At 48.3% G+C, this 18484-nt stretch overlaps 1 protein-coding gene across 2 annotated transcripts in view; it reads left to right on the top strand.

Annotated features, from left to right (window-relative positions):
• Window positions 1–18484, top strand: part of MSS51 (MSS51 mitochondrial translational activator) — a 117261-nt gene that overhangs the window by 57336 nt on the left and 41441 nt on the right. Inside the window, exon 1 of one of the 2 annotated variants that reach the window (XM_073558594.1) lies at window positions 1565–1757. The exons of the other annotated variant lie outside the window; for it this stretch is intronic. Within the exon in view, the coding sequence (XP_073414695.1) occupies window positions 1658–1757 (100 nt within the window). The 5' untranslated portion in view covers window positions 1565–1657. Of the gene's footprint in view, window positions 1–1564; window positions 1758–18484 lie in introns of those variants that run through there. 2 annotated transcript variants of the gene reach the window in all.

Below are 18484 nucleotides of genomic sequence, written 5' to 3'. Positions count from 1 at the left end.
GCATTCAGGATGGATTGGAGGGGGGAAAGTTTGGTAAGAGGGAGACCGATTAGAAGAGTGTTACAATAGTCCAGACGAGAATGAATAAGAGAAACAGTAAGAGTTTTTGCAGAGTCAAAAGTAAGAAAAGATCGAATTCTAGAAATGTTTTTGAGGTGCAGATAACAAGGGCGAGCCAGTGATCGGATGTGGGGGGGCAAAGGAAAGCTCGGAGTCAAGTATGACCCCAAGACAGCGGGCATGTTCCTGGGGGTAATAGTGGAACCACACACAGAAATGGCAATGTCGGGTATAGGTACATTAGTAGAGGGAGGAAACACCAGGAGTTCAGTCTTTGACAGGTTCAGTTTCAGATATAGTGAGGACATGATGTTAGACACAGCGTTTAGGCAATCGCCGGTGTTTTCTAGAAAGGCTGGCGTGATGTCAGGAGGAGAAGCGTATAATTGGGTGTCATCAGCATAGAGATGGGACTGGAAACCAAATCTACTGATTGTTTGACCAATAGGGGCAGTGTACAAGGAGAAGAGGAGGGGGCCTAGAACCGATCCTTGAGGAACCCCAACAGTAATTGCCATTCAACCCAATGTTCTACAAGTCTGTAAATTACCTGAGGGTTAAAAAAAAAAAAAAAAAAAAAAAACAACACCACACACTACTCTCCTAGATTAATTCCTTGAGAGGTATAGTTTCCAAAATCTGTTCACTTGTAGGGGTTTCTGCTGTTTGGTGTTGTCAGGGGCTGTTCAAGTGTGACATTGTGTCGGCAAAATGTGAGGGGGGGGAGGGAAGAAAAAAAAAAAAACCACACACATCATAAAAACTCAGAATCAATGGGATCTGTTGAAGCGTTCTAGAGTCATTACTTCAAAGCAACACTGGACCGAACTGTGAAGATACGCTCTGGCATGGATGGATTAAAAAAGTGAATGTGACACCATGACACTACAGACTTGTTCTAGGAGGATCAGCTGAGTAGATCTATCGCTTTGTCAGAAAATATTCAGTAGAACCCGCTTTAATCATTTGATCCTCTGCTGCATTTGGGATTTCCGGTCCTGCGGGCGGTCCCATCAGTGACTGACAGCTTTCCACGTATAACTGTACATAGAGAGTAAGATGTCACTGACCGGACCACCCACTGGACAAAAAACAAAATAAATTATATATATATATTAGGCAAAGAGATTAGACCGGTTATACTGAATATTTCTCACTATAGTACAATCCGCTCGGCTCCCCCTACTCTGGACGGCGTTTTCATGGTGGGAGATTTTTAAATAAAGGCCCACACATTACCTGTGGTGGAACAGAGAGTATTTGCATTGAAAACACGTTCTAATGTCCAACTTCATAGAATATGGACATTTTGGCAGATGTAAAGATCAATTGACAGATTTCCTAGAGGCTTCTTATTGCCAAGTTTGCAGCAGTACCCCAACAATTACTATGGCAGCCGGGCGTCGCTGGTAAAAAAGAAAGAATAGCCGAATGCTAGAATTGTCATTTTATTTACTTCAGGTACAAGTTTTTTGTTTTTTTTACAAATAATAGTTAAATAATTTAGTCAAGCATCACAAATATTAGAAATTGAAATCCTGTTTCTGCCCATTCGGGGCTCGGAATGTCTATGTGTCCATTGTAGCTTCCGGTTCCGATGCCGCCGTGTCGTCAGCCTCCTGGATCACAAGAAATGATGGAAGAGAACCAGGTTAAATGGATGAGCTGCATTAAAGAACAGCACAGCCACATATCATGTAAGATAAATCATTAACCTATTTTTAAAAAGGCAATAGTTGTGGAAAAAATTTTTTTTATGCATTTAAGTTTTTTTTTCTTCTTGTGCAAAACAAAGTCAAAAACAGATCTCATGAAGGTTATATTAAGTTACTGAAAAAACACCCAAAACAATTGGTTTGCAGGAATCCTGGCACAAGACATAAAGGGGAACATGTCCACGTTAAAAGCAACGATGCAGGATAATCTAAAATACCGGAACATTATCTTGTATAAAAGGAAGATGAGGTACACACTGCCGGCTACACATAAGCTATACCTAGTGGCCATACTAAGGATAATGCACGGGCTGCTTAGCTATACACAGCTAGATATAAGCAGTTTTTAAAATTACCTGAATTGTAGAGTTGTCGGTGCACGAGTTAATCCTAATTATGCAGCCATGAATTCATCGGTATATCCAGGCGCATGCTCAGAAGGTTAGAAGTACAAGGCCATATCCACACATCGCATGTTTGCTGCAAGAAAAACCTGTGTTTTTCAGGACCTTAGAAGTTCAGCTTTGCTTCCACCACAAAAGCATGAACACGGGTCATTTGAAAAACAAACCCATTTTTTGGGAAAAAAAAGGGCAAATTTTAAACAAATTTAGTGGAAAACCATTTATGTCTGGGGGGGGGGGAGAGAGAGAACACACACCACAAACTTAACGTGTAGAATTACCATTCTAGCAAAAGAAGAAGTGCTCACTCAAATCATGACAGGAGAGAATATAAGGGTGCCGTCATGGGTCCCGAAAAATCCTGTTACCGGTAACCAAGACTATCGATCACCCATGACAGCATCATGAGAGAATTACCGATAAAATAAGAATTAAGGAAGGGAGCACAGTGTGGTGCACCCTTCTCCCAAAGGAGAGATTGGAAGATGCCCCCATATCCAATCTATGCCACCTATAGAAATGTTAAGAGGACCAGGTTGCTGCCTCACAAATCTCTATCCAGAGGTCTGATTTCTCTGCCCAGGAGGTTGCCAGGGCATTTAAACCTTCCATGACAGCCTTGCCGAGTAACCTAAAGAAATTGCGTCCCCAATCCACCAAGTAATTGTATGTTTTGAGGCTTTAAGCCCTTTCCTGCAACCATGGCCAGTTTTAGGCAAAGTGGGGCCCTAGGCAACGTTTAAAATGGGGCCCCAAATGCTAACATATTGCACATCACACAGAAGCGTTTCAGTTGTAGTTACATGTGGGTCGCCCGCCCAGGGCTGTGGGGTACTCGGTACCGGGCCGGTGTCAGGGGAATGTGTCACAGCAGCGGTGATCCAGACCGTGGCCCTGGGCGCCCAAGTCAATGGCGGAATGTATGTGTAGTTAATAGTTTGTGACGCCACCTGTGGTGCTCGGCAAGGGAGGTGTTAAGCCGACGCTGCAGACAGATCCTCTGGGACAGATGGTGTGGTGCAGCAGTGATGGTATAGCCCTCCACAGGTAGGGCAGTAGTCCCAGGGCAGTATAGTTGTAAGAGTTGTGGAAAGAATAGTACCAAGATGTAGCGGTGCTGAGTGGGTTGGCGCAAGAATGAATGGAGGACACCGGAGCTTGCAGTTCCAAAGCTTTACTCACAGTCTGCGGTACACAAGGGTGCCTGCCTCCGGGCCGTGTCCTCCGGGCCAGAGACTCAGCCAAACTCCAGGCCAGATGGAAAGCTCCTCTCCAACACTCCGCCAACATGTACCTTTCCTGAATGACTCCTCTATTGCGCCTTAAGGTGTGAAGATCCCCAGTACCGTGGTACTCTGGAGTTCCTCCTGTCAGATGTTCCTAAGAATTCTACTCGTATGGCAGACAGCTGTAGCCTCTCTCGGGGACTCCTGTTGTGAGTTCATTCTCTGGTTCACCAGTTGTGAGTTCCCCTTCCAGACTCCCTCTGGTGGTAACAGGAGGTAGTGAGGCTGATTTGATCGGTGGAGATCTGCCACCTAAGAATGAGGATGCCGATTGGACCTCGGGATTCTCATATTGGATTTAAGACAGGCGACGCCCTATTCAGTTGCTGGTGATTCCTTCTGGCTTGTCAGCTCTTGGTTTTCAGCTCTGTTCCAGTCATCTAAAGCTAAGCTTTTCTGCTAATGTTCACACTTGATTTTGTTGGTCTATTCAGTTTTAGTTGTGTGGTCAGCCAGCCCCGACTGGGGGCTGTGCTGAATTTCCACTCTTATTTATCAGTATTTTGCCAATTGGCGTTTTGTCCCTTACTAGTTCGGTCTCTTTTTGCTCTGTCTCAGAATGTTTCAGAGTGCTGATATAGTGGGAGTCTAGTGACTTCAGGGTTAATTTTGCTATCAGAAGTGTTGGACATTATTTTTGTAGGGTTTTTTGCAGGTTGCAGACAGTGTCTTTCCTTTCCTTTCCTGTCTAGTTAGTTTGGGCCCCATCATTTGCTCAGCCTATTTTCCTGCCTGTGTTTGTGCCTTCATCTTGTTTCACCGTCAATACATGTGTGGGGGCTATCTATTCCTTTGGGGTCTGCTCTGGGGCAGTTAGTTTTCCCTTTTCCTGCTTTAGGCTTATTTAGTCCTCCGGCCGTGACGAGGCGTCTAGGAACATCGTAGGCACGCTCCACGGCTACTGCTAGTTGTGTGGTAAGATCAGGGATCTGCAAGCTGCATAGTTACCAACCTCTCTGGTTTTCTGTGACTTAGCTTGTTTTGCTTTTTTCTCCTCAGTGACCCATTCATAACAGAATCACTAGCCATACCGCAGATTCTAGGGTACTCAAAAGCAGGAAGGAGTTGTTTAAAAAAAAAGTGTCAGAATTTTTTTTTTATACTCTTTCCTCTTTTTTCTCTGGGGCCGTAGGAGGATTTTTTATTTTTTTTCCTAATGGAGATTAAGCAATTGTCTGATCGTGTGGACCAGCTGGCTGCTGAAGTGCAGGGAATTTCCACCTACCTCATTCAGTCACATGCTGCTGAACCTAAGATCCCTACTCCTGATTTGTTTTCTGGGGATCGGTCTAAATATCTGAATTTTAAGAATAATTGTAAATTATTTCTGACCTTGAAGCCTAGTTCATCGGGGAGCTCTGTGCAGCAGGTTAAAATTGTCATCTCCTTGCTGCACGGCGATCCCCAGGATTGGGCTTTTTCTCTGACACCTGAAAATCCTATTTTGACTAATGTGGATGCATTTTTTCAAGCCTTGGGGTTGTTGTATGATGAACCTAATGCTGTTGATCAAGCTGAGAGAACCCTGTTGGCATTAAACCAGGGTCAGGATTCTTCAGAGTTATACTGCCAAAAATTCCGACAGTGGGCGGTCCTTACTACATGGAATGATAGTGCATTGGCAGATCTCTTTCAGAAGGGATTATCAGAGACCGTAAAAGATGTTATGGTGGGATTTCCTGTTCCCTCTGGTCTGGATGATTCTATGTCATTAGCCATTCAAGTTGATCGGCGTTTACGTGAACGTAAAACTACACGGGAAGCGCTGCCACCTTTTGAACAAAGGTCTGAACCTATGCAATGTGATGGGGTTTTGTCTAGGGCGCAACGTCAGGAGTTTAGAAGGCGTAATAAGCTGTGGGTTTTTTTGTGGAGACGTCTCTCATACTATTTCTGTCTGCCGAAAACGAAACGTTTTGCACACACATTTGCTGTGGACAGTATATAACCTAAGTTTCTTTTGGCATTTACTCTGATCTGCTCCTTATCCACATTTTCCACGAAGGCTTTTGTGGATTCAGGAGCAGCGTTGAATCTGATGGATTTGGACTTTGCTAAACGTTGTGGTTTTTCCATGACGCCTCTGCAGACGCCTATTCCTTTGAGGGGTATTGATGCTACTCCTTTGGCGGAGAATAAACCTCAGTTTTGGACCCAGGTGACAATGCGAGTTGCCCCAGACCACCAAGAAAATTGTAAATTTTTGGTGCTGCATAATTTGCATGATACTATTGTTCTGGGTTTTCCTTGGTTGCAAACTCATAATCCAGTTTTGGATTGGAAATCTGGGTCTGTGGTGAGTTGGGGTTGTCAGTGTGCTCTTAGGGACGCTCCTGTTTTCTCCACCTCTCCTCAGTCTCATGATATTCCTGATTATCTAGCCGATTTTTCTGATGTATTTAGGGATAGCAAGTCTGCGTCTTTGCCTCCTCATAGGAGTTATGACTGTGCAATTGAGTTGATGCCTGGGTGTAAATTTCCCAAGGGTCGGCTTTTCAACTTATCAGTACCCGAGCATGATGCTATGCGGTCCTATATTAAGGAGTCGTTGGAGAAGGGTCATATTGGACCATCCTCGTCACCTTTAGGTGCTGGGTTTTTTTTTGTGGCCAAGAAAGATGGTTCATTAAGACCGTGTATTGATTATCGTTCCCTTAACAAGATGACGGTTAAATATCAGTACCCGTTACCTCTGATGTCTGATTTATTCTCCAGACTTAAGAGTGCCTGCTGGTTTACTAAGCTTGACCTCAGGGGGGCGTATAATCTTATTTGCATCAAGCAAGGGGATGAATGGAAGACGGCGTTTAATACTCCGGAGGGACATTTTGAGTACCTGGTGATGCCTTTTGTGCTCACTAATGCCCCTTCTGTCCTCCAGACCTTTATGAATGATTTTTTCCATGACTTTGTGGATAAGTTTTTGATCATCTATCTGGATGATATTTTGATCTTTTCTAGTGATTGGGATTCTCATGTGGAACACGTCCGGACTGTGTTCCGGATTTTGAGGGAGAATTCCCTGTTTGTTAAGGGATCGAAATGCCTCTTTGGTGTACAGAGGATTTCATTTTCGGGATTTTTCTTATCTCCATCGACAACTGAAATGGACCCGGCCGAGGTACAGGCCATTTATGATTGGGTTCAGCCTACTTCTTTGAAGGCCCTCCAGAAGTTTTTGGGTTTTGCTAATTTCTATCGTAAATTTATAGGTAATTTTTCTGGTATTGTCAAACCACTGACTGATCTGACCAAGAAGGGAGCTCATGTGCTGAATTGGCCTCCTGTCTCAGCATTTCAGGAGCTTAAGCGGAGAATTTACTTTAGCTCCAATTTTACGGCAACCTGATGTCTCACTTCCATTTCAGGTGGAGGTAGATGCTTCTGAGATTGGTGCAGGAGCTGTTTTGTCCCAAAAAGACCCTGCGACTTCTAAGATGAATCCCTGTGCCTTCTTTTCTCGAAAGTTCTCCCCATCTGAACGCAACTATGACGTGGGGAATCGGGAATTGTTAGCCATGAAGTGGGCATTTGAGGAGTGGAGACATTGGTTGGAGGGAGCTAGACATCAAGTTGTGGTCCTCACCGATCACAAGAATTTGATTTATCTGGAGTCGGCTAAACGCTTGAATCCTAGACAGGCTAGATGGGCCTTGTTTTTCACGCGTTTTAATTTTGTGGTCTCTTTTCTTCCGGGCACTAAGAATGTCAAGGCAGACACCCTTTCTAGGAGTTTCGTTGCCGATTCTCTTAGTGTGACCGAGCCTACTGCCATCCTAGGTGAGGGGGTAGTTCTTTCTGCCATTTCGCCCGATTTGAGACGCGCCCTGGAGGAATTTCAGGAGGATAAACCTGAGCGTTGCCCTATGGGAAAATTGTATGTTCCTGACCAGTGGAGAAAGAGAGTGATGTCTGAAATTCATTGCTCCACATTGGCTGGTCATCCAGGTATTTTTGGTACCAGAGATTTGGTGAGTCGGTCCTTTTGGTGGCCTGCCTTATCTCGTGACGTCAGGAATTTTGTACAGTCCTGTGGGACTTGTTCTCGGTCTAAACCCTGTTCTCGTTCTAGTGGGTTGCTGATGCCCTTGCCGGTGCCCAAGAGGCCATGGACCCATATCTCAATGGATTTTATTTCTGATCTTCCTGTCTCTCAGAGAATGACTGTTATCTGGGTGATTTGTGATAGATTTTCGAAGATGGTCCATCTTGTACCACTCCCAAAGTTGCCATCTTCCGCTGAGTTGGTGCCCTTGTGTTTACAACAGGTGGTTCGGTTACATGGGATTCCTGAGAACATTGTGTCCGACAGAGGAGTCCAGTTTGTTTCCAGATTCTGGAAAGCCTTTTGTTCCAATCTGGGAATTCAGTTATCCTTCTCCTCCGCGTTTCATCCCCAGACCAATGGACAGACTAAGAGAACAAACCAGACTTTGGAGTCTTATTTGAGATGTTTTATATCTGCTGATCAGGATGATTGGGTCTCATTTTTGCCCTTGGACGAATTCGCACTGAACAATAGAGCTAGTTCTGCCACTTTGATGTCACCCTTTTTCTGTAATTTTGGGTTTCATCCTCGATTCTCTTCAGGGCAAGTAATAATAATAATAATCTTTATTTTTATATAGCGCTAACATATTCCGCAGCGCTTCACAGTTTGCACACATTTTCATCACTGTCCCCGATGGGGCTCACAATCTAAATTCCCTATCAGTATGTTTTTGGAGTGTGGGAGGAAACCGGAGTGCCCGGAGGAAACCCACGCAAACACGGGGAGAACATACAAACTCCTTGCAGATGTTGTCCTTGGTAGGATTCGAACCCAGGACCCCAGCTGCAGCGCTAACCACTGAGCCACCGTGCTGCCCAAGTGGAATCTTCGTCCTGCCCAGGTGTGGACACTGTGGTTAAGAGAATGCAGCAGATATGGGACCAAGTGGTGGATAAGTTGTCACTCTCTCAAGAAAAGGCCCAGCGATTTTCCAACCGGCATAGGACCATTGGTCCCCGGTTTAAAGTGGGTGATATGGTTTGGTTGTCGTCTAAGAATATTCCTATGAAGGTTGCATCTCCTAAATTTAAGCCAAGATTTATTGGTCCTTATAAGATTTTGGAAATTCTTAATCCTGTTTAGTTTCGATTGGCTCTTCCAGTTACGTTCAAGATCCATAACGTATTTCACAAATCTCTGTTGAAGAGGTTTGTTGAGCCAGTGGTTCCTATGGCAGCACCTCCTGACCCTGTGTTGGTCGAAGGCAATGTGGAATATGAGGTAGAGAAAATATTGGATTCTCGTTTGGTTAGACGGAGATTCCAGTATTTGGTCAAATGGAAGGGTTATGGTCAGGAGGATAATTCTTGGGTCTCTGCCTCTGATATTCATGCCAATAGATTGGTTCGTGCTTTTCACCGGGCCCATCCTGATCGGCCTGGTGGCGTGGATGAGGGTTCGGTGACCCCCTCCTCAAGGGGGGGGGGTACTGTTGTGAGTTCATTCTCTGGTTCACCAGTTGTGAGTTCTCCTTCCAGACTCCCTCTGGTGGTAACAGGAGGTAGTGAGGCTGATTTGATCGGTGGAGATCTGCCACCTGAGAATGAGGATGACGATTGGACCTCGGGATTCTCAGATTGAATTTAAGACAGCCGACATCCTATTCAGTTGCTGGTGATTCCTTCTGGCTTGTCAGCTCTTGGTTTTCAGCTCTATTCCAGTCATCTAAAGCTAAGTTTTTCTGCTAATGTTCACACTTGTTTTGTTGGTCTGTTCAGTTTTAGTTGTGTGGTCAGCCAGCCCCGACTGGGGGCTATGCTGAATTTCCACTCTTATTTATCAGTATTTTGCCAGTTGGCTTTTTGTCCCTTACTAGTTCGGTCTCTTTTTGCTCTGTCTCAGAATACTTCAGAGTGCTGATATAGTGGGAGAAGTCTAGTGACTTCAGGGTTAATTTTGCTATCAGAAGTGTTGGACATTATTTTTGTAGGGTTTTTTGCAGGTTGCAGACAGTGTCTTTCCTTTCCTTTCCTGTCTAGTTAGTTTGGGCCCCATCATTTGCTCAGCCTATTTTCCTGCCTGTGTGTGTGCCTTCATCTTGTTTCACCGTCAATACATGTGTGGGGGCTATCTATTCCTTTGGGGTCTGCTCTGGGGCAGTTAGTTTTCCCTTTTCCTGCTTTAGGCTTATTTAGTCCTCCGGCCGTGACGAGACGTCTAGGAACATCGTAGGCACGCTCCACAGCTACTGCTAGCTGTGTGGTAAGATCAGGGATCTGCAATCTGCATAGTTACCAACCTCTCTGGCTTTCTGTGACTTAGTGGGTTGCCTTCACACCCAGGGCAGCGCTGCCATCTCAGCTTCTCCAAGGCTTCCTTCCTCAGCTGCAGACTGGCTGTCAATTCAGCTATTTCAGCTTCTAGTTGCTGGCGGTTCATTCTGGAGTTCGGGTTGGAGCCATCAGCCATGGCGCCAGGGAGATCCGTTTCCCCGCGCTCTGCAGGCCTCCTTCCCTCACTCTCCAAAATGACGTTCTCGCGTTCTTCTTCTTGCTCCACCCTTCTTCTTCCCACTGGCTTCCTCTGCCCCTCCTTCCGGGGGCAGCGTCTTCTTCCAGCGCCTTCATACCAAGCCAGTATACGAACCCCTCGGGGGGTGGGCCATGCATCTGTCACATAGTAATTCAGGCAGGGAAGGCCCAATACTCTTCGCGGCCTTTTCCTAGGGCCTCCCATCTCTTCACGACCTTCTTCTCCGCGCCAGCGGCCATTTCTAATGTCCATTTTACAGTCTATTAAATCAGGTCTTCTGCACATTTTCAAAAGCACAAAGTCTCATAAATTTCAGGCACACAGAACCTGATGGCATCGGGTCTCGTTATCCTGTTTGTGACGCCAAAATTGGGTCACCCTCACACCCAGGGCAGCGGGGTACCCGGTACCGGGCCGGTGTCAGGGGGGGAATGTGTCACAGCAGCAGTGACCCGGTCCGTGGCCCTGGGCGCCCAATATCAATGGCGGTGATGTTAATGGTGTTAAAGTTTATTTGAAATAGTTTGTGACGCCACTCGTGGTGTTTGGCAAGGGAGATGGTAAGCCAACGCTGCATGCAGATCCGCTGGGACTGATGGTGTGGTGCAGCAAAGATGGTGTAGCTCCCCACAGGTGGAGCTGTAGTCCCAGGGCAGTGTAGGTGCAATGGATGAGGAGAGGCACAGAATGGTATAGATGCTGGTACCCAGATGTAGCGGTGCTCAAGGTGTTAGCGGCAAATGAATGGAGGACACCAGGGCTTGCAGTTTCAAAGCTTTACTCACAGTTCGTAGTACCCACTGGTGCCTGCCTCCGTGCCGTGTCCTCTGGGGTACAGACTCAATCAACCTCCCGGGCAAGTCAGGGTTCTCCTCTTCAACACTCCGCCAACATGTGCCTTTCCTGAACAACTCCTCTATTGCGCCTTTTAGTGTGAAGAACTCCAGTACCGTAGTTCTCTGGAATTCCTCCTGTCAGATGTTCCTAGAACCTCACTTGTATGACAGACAGCTGTAGCCTCTATCGGGGACTCCTCTCAGAGTCCTGGCTCGCGAATCGGTGGCTGTTGTGTCCCAAGTCTTGGATGGGAGTAGTGCATTTACAGCCAACTACTCCACCGGTGTCTGCTGCAGAACTGCTGCAGAACCATAAGTGTCCATACAACCTCGGGGACTGGGCCCCGGCCTTGCGCTGAGAACCTATAGGCAGGGTTCCTCTTCCAACCCACAACTCCTCTCTGTTCTCCTACTCCTTCGTTCCACGCTGTTCCTTCTCTCTCTTATGGAAGCTTAGGTTGCAGTTCTACGTCTTTCTCCTTCTGTTCCTTTCCCGTGCCAGTTGGCTCAGGTCACTGAGGCAGCTGCAGCACTCCTTCCTCCATCCCTCTTCCAGGGATCCTCACTCCTGTCTGAGTGACTTCCTACTCCTCTGACCTCCTGTCAGACTGAACTGTAATTCTCAACTTTCCCACTCTTTTATATCTAACTCCACCCACCTCCCAGCACATCTCGTGTTACGAAGCAGGGTTCCACGAAGGGTGCTCTGCTACCCCCAGCCTGAAGCTGCTAGGCGGACCTACTGAACTATCCTGTGTGTGGGATGCAGGTGTTGGAGTGCGGAAGGAGTTCCCAACTTCCCTAGTTGGTGGGGCACTACACCTTAGGAGAAGGTGCAGTACCTCTGTGGCGACTGAGCCTCAGAGGCGCCACATACCCCCCGTTAAGCACAGCACATCCGCGGGCTGCAAGATAACAAAGTAGACAGCAAAGAAACATACAAAAATTTTGTAATGCATAACAACTTTTCTTATACTAATCTTCCTAGTATAGGAGGTATTCATCTTGAACGTTACTAACAATTCTTATCTTAAACCCTATCTAAAATTTTCAATTCTAAGTGCAATTCTCAATTCAAAGTGCTATTCTCTGCAACACATTTTTCTTTATCATTTTACTCTCTCTAGTACACATTTATTTTTCTACTTTCACTGTCTCTTCTAGATGCAAGACACTGACCGCAAATACCTGGTCTGTCACCTGTCTACTTTCAGTTCTTTATTCACACTCATCTCTAAATCAGACATTCCTAATTCTTCTATAAAAGCCATTTCTCAGTTACTAATACTCATAAAACACATTATCAAATACTTCACAGTAAAACATTCAACAATTAATCTTGTAAGGTGCTGGACACCGCTCCCTGCCGGGATCTCCTGCAGTGTCCCTTGAGGTAGACATCATCTTCGAAAAGTGTCCATGCAAAAACATTATCTTCGCAAAGAGTCTCGAAATGTAAAACCAAGAAAGGGCACCTAAAGAGGTGCAAACTATTTACAATAAAAGTTTTGGATCATACAGCGTTCATGATCTCCTCAGTTCCAAATGTAGAAAAATGCTGCCATAACAAAAACAACAAAGCCCAACTGGTGCAAACAAAACTCTCCTGGGTAACGAGAAATTTTTACAAGTGTTTTAACGGCTACCAGATTCCAAGTAGTCGTTGGCAATCCTCAAATACTCTTCTTTCCACGGTGTCAAGCCAGGGATCTTTGGTTTGGGCTGCCGAACTGGAGGTGATGCAAGAGCAGCCTGGTTCTTGGAAGCAGGTACCTGAGCAGTCTGAGTGGTACCGGTGGATGGAGGGGCAGCAACAGGTCTCTTTGGCTTGTACCTTTCGATAAACTCCTCCGGAATACGGCGGATATTCAGGGCGTACCACCCCTGGAGTCCCTCATGCTGGGTGAAGGTCACATACTCCCCAGGCTGCAGGTCTCTGTCAGGATGTCCCTTCCTCAGATGCATCCCTCCGGTTAAAGAACAAGTCACTAATGCGCTTGGGGTCCGCAATGAATCCAAAACCCCTTTCCTTGTACACATTCAGCACTTGCCCCCATCCAACTGCATCCCTGGGGCCATGATGACCTGCATGGGCCCTCTCCTTCCGGGCCATATCCGGGCCCAACACAGCCTTCTTCCTCTGCTCTCTCTCCCGGTATTTCGCTGCCAGCTGTCGGATGGTAGCCTGGCACCCTGCCCAGTTCTCTTCTTCCTCCCGCTCTTCCCGGGACATGCTCTCACCCACGGCACTAGCATCCCAGTCCCAGACCAGATCCAGGACGACCTGGCCAGTCGCTGCAACTGCGGTACACCCCAGGGCCTCCCCAGGTGGAGGGACATCCGACATACCTGGGGCCTCCTGGCGGTGCGGCCTCTGCTCCGGTGCAGGTGGTGATGGAGCGGATGGTGGCTCCGGGTCCGCAGGGGTCTCTGCGGGGACCTGCGCAGCCACGTCAGGTCTGGGAGGGAGCTCCACTTCCACTCCCGGGTCCTCCAGTAACTCCTTCGGGCAGGCGGCACCCAGCCGCACAGTCAGGGTAGACGTGTAGATCAGTACTGCCCGGGGACAGTCCGGTGTGGTAGCGGCAGGTACCGATGGAGAGGGTACCGCTGGTGTAGGCCCCGCCGGAGCGCGCTGCCATCTCAGCTTCTCCAAGGCTTCCTTCCTCAGCTGCAGACTGGCTGTCAATTCAGCTATTTCAGCTTCTAGTTGCTGGTGGTTCATTCTGGAGTTCGGGTTGGAGCCATCAGCCATGGCGCCAGGGAGATCCGTTTCCCCGCGCTCTGCAGGCCTCCTTCCCTCACTCTCCAAAATGACGTTCTCGCGTTCTTCTTCTTGCTCCACCCTTCTTCTTCCCACTGGCTTCCTCTGCCCCTCCTTCCGGGGGCAGCGTCTTCTTCCAGCGCCTTCATACCAAGCCAGTATACGAACCCCTCGGGGGGGTGGGCCATGCATCTGTCACATAGTAATTCAGGCAGGGAAGGCCCAATACTCTTCGCGGCCTTTTCCTAGGGCCTCCCATCTCTTCACGACCTTCTTCTCCGTGCCAGCGGCCATTTCTAATGTCCATTTTACAGTCTATTAAATCAGGTCTTCTGCACATTTTCAAAAGCACAAAGTCTCATAAATTTCAGGCACACAGAACCTGATGGCATCGGGTCTCGTTATCCTGTTCGTGACGCCAAAATTGGGTCACCCTCACACCCAGGGCAGCGGGGTACCCGGTACCGGGCCGGTGTCAGGGGGGGAATGTGTCACAGCAGCAGTGACCCGGTCCGTGGCCCTGGGCGCCCAATATCAATGGCGGTGATGTTAATGGTGTTAAAGTTTATTTGAAATAGTTTGTGACGCCACCCGTGGTGTTTGGCAAGGGAGATGGTAAGCCAACGCTGCATGCAGATCCGCTGGGACTGATGGTGTGGTGCAGCAAAGATGGTGTAGCTCCCCACAGGTGGAGCTGTAGTCCCAGGGCAGTGTAGGTGCAATGGATGAGGAGAGGCACAGAATGGTATAGATGCTGGTACCCAGATGTAGCGGTGCTGAAGGTGTTAGCGGCGAATGAATGGAGGACACCAGGGCTTGCAGTTTCAAAGCTTTACTCACAGTTCGTAGTACCCACTGGTGCCTGCCTCCGTGCCGTGTCCTCCGGGGTAGAGACTCAATCAACCTCCCGGGCAAGTCAGGGTTCTCCTCTCCAACACTCCGCCAACATGTGCCTTTCCTGAACGACTCCTCTATTGCGCCTTAGTGTGAAGAACTTCAGTACCGTAGTTCTCTGGAATTCCTCCTGTCAGATGTTCCTAGAACCTCACTTGTATGACAGACAGCTGTAGCCTCTATCGGAGACTCCTCTCAGAGTCCTGGCTCACGAATCGGTTGCTGTTGTGTCCCAAGTCTTGGATGGGAGTAGTGCATTTACAGCCAACTACTCCACCGGTGTCTGCTGCAGAACCATAAGTGTCCATACAACCTCGGGGACCGGGCCCCGGCCTTGCGCTGAGAACCTATAGGCAGGGTTCCTCTTCCAACCCACAACTCCTCTCTGTTCTCCTACTCCTTCGTTCCACGCTGTTCCTTCTCTCTCTTATGGAAGCTTAGGTTGCAGTTCTACGTCTTTCTCCTTCTGTTCCTTTCCTGTGCCAGCTGGCTCAGGTCACTGAGGCAGCTGCAGCACTCCTTCCTCCATCCCTCTTCCAGGGATCCTCACTCCTGTCTGAGTGACTTCCTACTCCTCTGACCTCCTGTCAGACTGAACTGTAATTCTCAACTTTCCCACTCTTTTATATCTAACTCCACCCACCTCCCAGCACATCTCGTGTTACGAAGCAGGGTTCCACGAAGGGTGCTCTGCTACCCCCAGCCTGAAGCTGCTAGGCGGACCTACTGAACTATCCTGTGTGTCGGATGCAGGTGTTGAAGTGCGGAAAGGAGTTCCCAACTTCCCTAGTTGGTGGGGCACTACACCTTAGGACAAGGTGCAGTATCTCTGTGGCGACTGAGCCTCAGGGGCGCCACATTAGCTTGTTTTGCTTTTTTCTCCTCGGTGACCCAGTGTAATGATGTATAGTAGGTTTCTATGAAGACAGTGGCTAGATGATAGAGTCACAGACACAGGTATACGTGAAAGTAGTTTGTATTAAACAAGCAGCACAGAACAGCACAGGTGTTGGCGGAGCCAGACAATGACAGCAGTGGTAACAGCAGCAGAACTCAGTCCAGTAGATAGCAAGTTGTACACCAGCACTATGTAGATGTAAGCAGACACAGTCTTAAGAATGCAGGCAAGGACAGTCACTTAGCCCTCTCCCTTGCGGGAGGGGAATCTTCGGGCACAATGCAGTGGCAGAGAAAGTCACTAGGTAATTGATACTGGATGTGTAAAGGTAGCAGGGATAAGTCTCTCAGGTGAAACGCACACAGCAGTCAAGATCTTCAGCGCATACCGGGAGTGCTGTAGTAGCGGTGAGCGGTGGAGGCAGGGCTGGAAGGAGCCTTCAGGCCGACACCGTCAGAAGGTCCAGGCGGCGGCAGTTAGGCAGCAGGTAATCCAGGTGGATTCAGCAGGAAGGAAGGAGGTAGCACAGTGTGCAACTCCCAGCTAGCAGATCAGGTACAGAACGAGATATACAAGCAAGGTAGTCACGTCCAGGAAAGCTATTTAAACCCGGCGGGCGGGACCAACAGGCGGTGATGTCACAGGAACCAGTATGGCCGAACGAAGCCAGGCTTAAGGGCAACAGTAAGGGCAAAGTCCGGAACACAGCAGAATAGGAACGATGCTTACATTATTCCCCCCTTAAAGAATGTCCTCCGGACAATCTTCGACCAGGCTTGTCCGGGTACCTTAGATGAAACTGCTCCAGCAGCCGCGGAGCACAGATATTCTCCACCGGTTCCCAGGAATTCTCCTCGACAGAGTATCCTTGCCACTTGACCAGGTATTGCAACTTCCTTCTGAAGATCCGTGAATCCAGAATCTTCTCCACGACATATTGTTCATGTCCATCAACGAGCACTGGAGCTGGAGGAGAGGAAGTACGCCCTGGGAAGGAATTTGGTACAACTGGCTTTAGTAGGGAAACATGGAACACCGGGTGAACCTTCCAGGCAGGGGGTAATTTCAGACGCACCGCTACCGAATTCACTAGAGCCACGATCTTGTATGGCCCTACAAACTTCTGCCCAAGCTTGGCAGTCGGTGCCCTCACCCTCAGATTCTTGGTAGACAACCAGACCGTATCTCCCACCCTATACACCGGAGCCGGCCTCCTGGTACGATCTGCTGCTCTCTTATACCTTTCCTGCGCTGTCGTCAAGGTGGTCTTCAGAGCTTCCAAATTCTGCTGTAAGAAAGAAAGATGGTCAGACACAGCAGGCACTGCAGCCTCCTTGGGGAACTGCGGCAAGATGCTTGGGTGGTAACCCTGATTAGCAAAGAACGGTGACTGCTTAGTCGAGGAGTGCTGCGAGTTGTTATATGTGAACTCTGCCAGGGGAAGCAGATCTACCCAATCGTCCTGCAGATGACTTAAGTAGCAACGGAGGTACTGCTCCAGGGTCTGATTCGTACGTTCCGTCTGTCCATTGGTCTGTGGATGGTAAGCCGAAGACAGACTTACTCTAATATCCAGAGCCGCGCAGAAACACCTCCAGAACCTAGACGTGAACTGCACCCCACGATCCGAGATCACCTCATCCGGGACTCCGTGCAGACGGACCACCTCTTGAATCAACAAGTCTGCCGTCTGTTTTGCTGTGGGTAATCCAGCGCAAGGGATAAAGTGTGCTGCCTTAGTGAGGCGGTCCACGACCACTAGAATGGTGTTCTTACCCTTGGAGACCGGTAGTTCAACAATAAAGTCCATTGAGATGGATCTCCAGGGACGAGATGGTATAGGCAAGGGTTGTAACAACCCGGAAGGCGACGCACGAGGCGTCTTGAACCGAGCACATACCTCTCAGGATGACACGTATCCCTCCACGTCCTTCCGGTACGAAGGCCACCAGAAGTACCGAGCCAGGAACTCTTGGGTCTTCGTTATTCCACGATGTCCCCTAATCTTAGAATCATGGATCAGTCGGAGGACTTCAAGTCTTGTCACCTCTGGTACATACAGCCGATTCTCCTGTAACCACACTCCTCCACTGAAATTTAGGCTTACTTCGGGGGTAGGTTGCCTTAGCAACGGATCTGCTGCGTATGCTGCTTTGATCTCAGACAGAAGATCCTGATGATGGATTGCGGAGATGAAATGAGCGGGAGACACAACAGTACTAGGAGACGACTTAATCACTTCCTCAGGAGCAGCAATCCTAGATAGCGCATCTGCCTTACCATTCCGTGCCCCCGACCTGTAGGAGATGATGAAGTTGAATTGGTTTAGAAACAAGCTCCAACGTGCCTGACGTGGGTTCAAACATCTTACGGACTGCATGAATTCCAAGTTTCGGTGGTCGGTAAGAACTGTAATCGGAGTTGAGGACCCCAGCAGCAAGTGTCTCCACTCCTTGAATGCCGTCACAATCGCCAGTAACTCCTTGTTCCCTACGTCATAGTTCTTCTGCGCCGGGGATAGCTTCTGAGAAAGAAAGGCACAAGGATGAAGAACTGCCTTCTCACCTCCTCTCTGTGACAACACTGCGCCGATGGCGACATCCGATGCGTCCACCTCAAGAGTAAAGCTCAGATCTGGGTCTGGATGTCTTAAGATGGGAGCCGACACAAACTTGTCCTTCAGCCGTGTGAACGCCTCCTGGGCTTGCGGAGTCCACCGGAACGGTACCCCCTTCTTAGTCAGTTGGGTGATGGGAGCCACAATCTCAGAGAAGTTACGGATGAAGCGCCTATAGAAGTTGGCGAATCCCACAAACCTCTGAACTTCTTTCACCGATCCTGGCGCTGGCCACTCCTGGATCGCTCTGGTCTTTTGATCGTCCATCTGGAGACCCTGTGGAGAGATGACATAACCGAGGAACTGCACTGGTGCCCTGTGGAACTCGCATTTCTCCAATTTGATGTAAAGATGGTTATGCAGCAGGCGTTGCAGCACTGTCCTCACGTGGAGCCGATGTTCCTCGAGATCACTGGAAAAGATTAAAATGTCATCGAGATACACAACCATAAATACATCAAGCACATCTCGGAAAATGTCATTAACA

This window comes from Dendrobates tinctorius, unplaced genomic scaffold, assembly GCF_039654945.1.
Source record: "Dendrobates tinctorius isolate UK_male_01 unplaced genomic scaffold, ASM3965494v1 ptg000257l, whole genome shotgun sequence".
Lineage (NCBI taxonomy): Eukaryota > Metazoa > Chordata > Amphibia > Anura > Dendrobatidae > Dendrobates > Dendrobates tinctorius.
This window is presented reverse-complemented; position numbering and strand designations above follow the sequence as displayed.